Raw genomic sequence first — 5,864 nt, 5'->3', positions numbered from 1 at the left:
ACAATGTCGTTTACTCGTTTCATACAATTTCAATTAAATTTTTTCCCAAATTATAAAGGAAATGTGTCATGTATTCGCACCCTAATTTTCAATATTCAATAATTTTATTGCAAACGACGTCGTGACATGAATATTACGTGGCGAATTAATCAACGTAAACTTCAACTCAACAATCCAGTGATCGAAAAAGTTTGGGGGACAGAATTGCAATATTGGCCACACTTCAAAAATCACATTAAAATTGCAATTTCAAAATAGTTCGTGATTTTATTTGCCAAAACCCCCTTAGAAAAATGCAATAAGTCGAGCAATGAAATTGTGAGTTAAGCCAAAATCGAATGCCGAAGACGCCAATTCACGTATTTGGAGAATTTTGCAAGAGAAATAGAGAGGTTTTCGGAGAAGGAAGGCACATTAGAAGACAAAGCAAGTGGTGATTCCAACGTGTTTGATGAAAGTTCCCGCTGAGATCCTCATATGATTTTGAAGACATGTAAGAATGTGAAGCTGAAGCTTCTGTCGCAGACAAACTCACCGCTGGTTTTGACATTTTGTCACCTGTTGTTTTGTAAAGTGATCACCACAAGGCTGCAAAATTTATTCATATGCCATTTTTAAAGAACATGTTAATGATGTTAGATAAATCCGTTAAAAAAAAATAATTTCTTGAGCTGAAATAAAAATATATTCGTAGAGGGACTTATGTAAACAAAAAAATTAGAACGAGGATTTATTGAAATAAACTTTTAAAGTATAGTGTTTTGCTGTTTATACCTTAATATCTTTTTATTTATTAATATTTGTAAAGACTGTGTAAAACTGATACTACCCACGAAAGCCGGTCGTCCAAGTAAATATTTGGCATGCACATTTTTCTACTACTATAAATACACACACTACTCAACCCTACTGCCTGCATAATCTCTCCTTCAATCTCATTTTACTATCTTCCATATATTGTTTACTCTCTCTCTCTCACTCTCTGTTTTCTTCATCATGGCCAAGATCAAGATCGGAATCAATGGTAACTGTTTCCTGCATTTCATTCTTCATTTCTTTGGTTGGAGATATGATTGTTTATATTAGATTTTTACATATTTGTAGATTTTTCCGGTTTGGCGATGATGATTCTAGTGCTAATCTGTGTTACTGATTGAATTTTGATTTGGATGGAAAATGATGATTATTTTGATGTTTGATTGCGTAGGATTCGGAAGGATTGGGCGTTTGGTCGCCAGAGTTGCCCTATTGAGTGATGATGTTGAGTTAGTCGCTGTTAACGATCCATTTATCACCACTGATTACATGGTACTTATTCTCTCAATATTCATTTTTTCTTCTTTTTTTTGACACGGTCTATTGCGTGTTGGCTGTTGAATTTTGAATATATATGTTTTTGATCAATTTGTGTGGTGGTTTTTATGTCATTGAGTTGGGACACATATACCTTCCTCTGTTACTGAAGCCTAACCTAAGTTGGGATTCCAAGAGTGAAGAAGATGCAGATGCTGAGTTGTTTAATCTGCAAACTAAGAAATTTCTGTAATTTGTTGTGGATCACAGACATACATGTTCAAATACGACAGTGTTCACGGTCCATGGAAAAAGCATGAGCTGAAGGTTAAGGATTCCAAGACCTTGCTCTTTGGTGACAGGCCTGTGACTGTATTTGGCATGAGGTATTTATCCCCCTCATCCACATTGTCAGCTGTAGTTATACATTTTTCATTCGTGCAATGTATTATTTCGCCTTGATGAATAGGAACCCCGAGGAAATCCCATGGGGCCAGGCCGGAGCTGAATATGTGGTAGAGTCCACTGGAGTTTTCACTGACCAGGACAAGGCTGCAGCCCACCTCAAGGTTTACATTGGACTCATCATTTACCTAGCTAGCTTGAAAAAGATACATGATGCCCTCATTGATTTTCTTTTATTGCTAGACTAGGTAGCATTAATTTGATGGAGTAATCTTTTTTGGGTTGTTCTTCCCTGATTCAGGGAGGTGCAAAGAAGGTTATAATTTCTGCCCCAAGCAAGGATGCCCCCATGTTTGTTGTTGGTGTGAATGAGAAGGAATATAAGAAAGACATCAATATTGTTTCTAATGCTAGTTGCACTACCAACTGCCTAGCCCCATTGGCTAAGGTTTGTTGTTCCCTACTAGTCTTTTTTCGTGCCGTATCAGAAGCAGCAACTTCTGGATTACTGAGTTTTTTGCTTTGTTGTATTATAGGTTATTAATGACAAGTTTGGTATTGTTGAGGGGCTGATGACCACTGTGCACTCCATCACCGGTATGGTCTAACTATTATCTGATTTCCTTTCTAAAATATTGATGGAACATAGTGATGGAGTGGATGCCATGCTTGGTTATTGTCGTTCCAGCAACACAGAAGACGGTTGATGGCCCTTCGATGAAGGACTGGAGAGGTGGAAGAGCTGCTTCATTCAACATCATTCCCAGTAGCACCGGAGCTGCTAAGGTCAAATAACATATACTCTTTGTTTAAGTGAATCAGTTGGTTATATTTGGATGTTTCCTATTAGTGATGGACATGTAAATTTCACAGGCTGTTGGGAAAGTGCTTCCTGCACTAAATGGAAAGCTTACTGGAATGGCTTTCCGTGTTCCAACCGTTGATGTCTCAGTCGTTGATCTCACTGCTAGGCTTGAAAAGGCAGCCTCATATGATGAGATCAAGGCTGCTATCAAGTAATTAACTTCTCTCTCTCTCTCTCTCTCTGCCTCTACCTTTCCATTTCTCAACATTAATGCATATGCAGGCAAGAATCAGAGGGTAAAATGAAGGGGATCCTAGGATACACAGAAGACGATGTAGTATCAACCGACTTCATTGGTGATAGCAGGTGACATTATTTTCCTCACAGGATCATGTTACATTTGCTTCATCTTCAAATGATTCACTAATATTGTTAAACAGGTCTAGCATCTTCGATGCCAAGGCAGGCATTGCACTGAATGGAAACTTCGTTAAGGTTGTCTCTTGGTACGACAACGAGTGGGGCTACAGGTAAGAGATTTCTTCTTTGTGTTTTGGGGTTGATCAGAAGTGGAGAGTATTAACATTGTTTGATGTGCAGCAACCGCGTGGTCGACTTGATCCGTCACATGGCATCTGTTGCTTGAGCTGCTGGCTAAGCTCACTTTCTTTATTTGCTTAGCCATTCGGGAAATAATTTTGATGTTGAAGATGATGAGGATAGCTTTTTCCTATTAATTTCACCCATTTTTTCTCTTACTCCCTTTGTCACATTTGATTATGCTTATTGTTGGAATTGGTGTTGCCAAATTTTGTTGCAATGCTTATTTTCTCTATTCATATTTGATAATATATAAGTTGAAGTATATTTTATGCATTATCTCTACTTGTTTTTATATTTTACAGTCAATGGGTACCGTTCGAAACAAAGATCTAATTAATTCCACTTGAAAAAACTTTCCTGGTTTAACTGAACAAAGAAGTAAATACAACTTGATTGTTGTACTGGAATCGAATTAGTGAACACAAAAATTAATAAGTATTTCATATTATGTTTATATAGTTCTTTGTCATCTAATTTTGCTTTATTTGTTCAAAATTGATTCACTGGAATTGGAAATTACGTAAATGTAATAAAATTATAAAATTGCAATACTTAATAAAATTGCGTTAATTGTCACTATGCAAAAAAAATTAATTAAAAATTGAATTCATTATCGATATATCTAGAGTTTTTTTAAATACATAATCAAATAAGCAACCCCCCGTACGCAGGTGGGATTGAACCCAAGACCTCTCACGAAGCAAAGTTTTTGAGCTAGGCCTCATTGGCCAGCATATTTAGAGTTAGTTGTCTATAAATACACGAAATATACTTAAATTGTGGTTTTTAACTAATATTATTTTCTTGGTCGAAAAATACATAAATTTTTAATATTTTTGAATTCGGATAAATTAGAATTCTAGGATTAAGTGTGATCGAAATTTTATTTCAGCAAAAAGTTAAAAAATTATATACTACTCCTCATTCCCATTAATAAATGTGTCAAGTAGTAATGAGCCGTTATTGATGTTACCAAGGAAGTATTTTTTATCAAAAAAATAGTATTGTTAAAAATCTATACATCATATATTTGTTGACAATTAACCCATATATCTATCCATTAAATATTTCCAAATTCCAATATCAAGATCATACAAAAAGGGCTAAATTTTTGTTGTTAAGTTTGAGAATGATATAATTATCTCGATTTTGGTTTGGAAACAAAATCCAATCTATATAAGGCCTAAATGTTTATTTAGGCATGTTGCAAAATTCCCTCTCTCTCTATATTAGTAAGGGTGGTATTCGGTCCGATTCGGTTATAATCGAATCGATTTTTTGATTAATTGGAACCGATTAACACTGAAATTGTTAATTGAAAATTGAACTAATTTTTGGTTCGATTAACCGATTAAGTGAAATCTGGGAATTAAAAAAAAATATAGACTTCAAATACTAAAACTTGAGTGATTTATAGTTTTCTGTCCATTCGGGCTACATTACTCGTTTGAGCTTCAACCTACACAATTCTAAAACTAAAATGACTCCAAAGTTAAATGTAGCAAAAAGTTCCATTTACAGATAGGCTTGGGGCAGAATCACTATGCTACATTGCTACCAAGAGAAAGTAAGTTTGTTAAGAGCACCTCCAATGCTGGGTGCGAAGGCCGGATCGAACCCGGCCTATCGCACCCGCCGGCGTTGCTGCACCCGGGTGCAATGGGGGTGGGGCGATGGAACGCACCAGCAGCGTGTGGGAGCGAAGGAGGGGGCGTGTTTACACGCGCCCCTTTTCAAACCAAAAAAAAAAAAAATTAATTTTCGTATTTTTTTTTCCTTTTTTCGTATTATTGGTTTTTTTTAGTATATTTCTAAGATATAATTTTAATTAAAATTTATTTATTGTTAGTTAGAATTTTTCTAATTAGAACTGATCAATTAATTTAATGATTTTTAGGATTTTTTATTTTATGTTGTTTTAATTAAGTAATTTAGGATTTTAATTTCTTATATTGCAACTTTAATTCAATCAATGTAGGATTTGAATTTGAATTCAATGAAATTTTAATTTATCAATTATTATAAATTTAAAATGGAAACTAGAATAAAACTAAATCAAAAATAAAATAAAATACATTGCACCCAAGTGAGTGCAATACCATTGCTGGAGTGGGTGCAAGGGTTGTTGATGCTCTAAAAAATTATTCGAACTCATTTGACGAGACTACAAAACACAGAACCGATCACCTACCCACCGTGGGCATGCATAACGTGCCAACTATGATGTGGCAATTGTAATTATAGTAAGATAATTAATTAGAGTAAGATTTATTAGTTATCTTTTCTAATTAAAATTGTCACATCAATGGTGGGCGCGTTACGCTTGCCCACGGTGGGTAGATGATCGGTTCTGCTACAAAACATATATATTAATCTAAATTTGTGTTTGACAATACTCTGTTATCTAAATTTGGCCTGTATACTCCAAAATACAAATCCACTTCAAGCTAATACAAATTCTATAATGCTCTAATGCAAATTCTATAATCCACCTCAAGCTAATAAATAATAATGTGGAATAGTAAACTAAAATAAAAGGTTTAGGAATTCATTGATCAAATCTTGATTTTATTCTGCATTTTTACATGAAAATTCTGTTCGAATAATGGTTAAAATTAGTTTTGGTCCGAAAACAAAAATAAAAAGTCAATCGAAACCAATTTTACACTCCAAGTTCGCTGCAAAATTCATTGATCAAATCTTGATCTTTTTTCTGCATTTTCAAATCCACATCAAAATCCCTTTCTCTACTACAACT

At 34.6% G+C, this 5,864-nt stretch overlaps 1 protein-coding gene across 1 annotated transcript; it reads left to right on the top strand.

Moving 5' to 3' along the window:
• The first annotated feature begins 872 nt into the window (after positions 1–872).
• LOC130987428 (glyceraldehyde-3-phosphate dehydrogenase, cytosolic-like) lies at positions 873–3,382 on the top strand. Its single transcript, XM_057910966.1, has 11 exons — positions 873–1,024; positions 1,208–1,308; positions 1,564–1,679; positions 1,763–1,862; positions 2,000–2,146; positions 2,235–2,295; positions 2,387–2,484; positions 2,572–2,714; positions 2,786–2,869; positions 2,944–3,033; positions 3,104–3,382. Exons 1-11 carry the CDS (start codon positions 997–999, stop codon positions 3,147–3,149), a joined length of 1,014 nt encoding a protein of 337 aa, XP_057766949.1. The 5' UTR covers positions 873–996; the 3' UTR covers positions 3,150–3,382.
• The last annotated feature ends 2,482 nt before the right edge of the window (positions 3,383–5,864 follow it).

This window comes from Salvia miltiorrhiza, chromosome 6, assembly GCF_028751815.1.
Source record: "Salvia miltiorrhiza cultivar Shanhuang (shh) chromosome 6, IMPLAD_Smil_shh, whole genome shotgun sequence".
NCBI classification, from domain to species: domain Eukaryota; kingdom Viridiplantae; phylum Streptophyta; class Magnoliopsida; order Lamiales; family Lamiaceae; genus Salvia; species Salvia miltiorrhiza.
Note: the sequence above shows the minus strand (reverse complement) of the source record. Positions and strands in the feature narration are given on the sequence as shown.

Coding starts and splice junctions, on each gene's coding strand:
- LOC130987428 (XM_057910966.1), top strand. CDS start 997: ATGGCCAAGATCAAGATCGGAATCAATG. Junction 1,025..1,207: donor GATCAAGATCGGAATCAATG/GTAACTGTTTCC, acceptor TTGATTGCGTAG/GATTCGGAAGGATTGGGCGT. Junction 1,680..1,762: donor GTGACTGTATTTGGCATGAG/GTATTTATCCCC, acceptor CTTGATGAATAG/GAACCCCGAGGAAATCCCAT.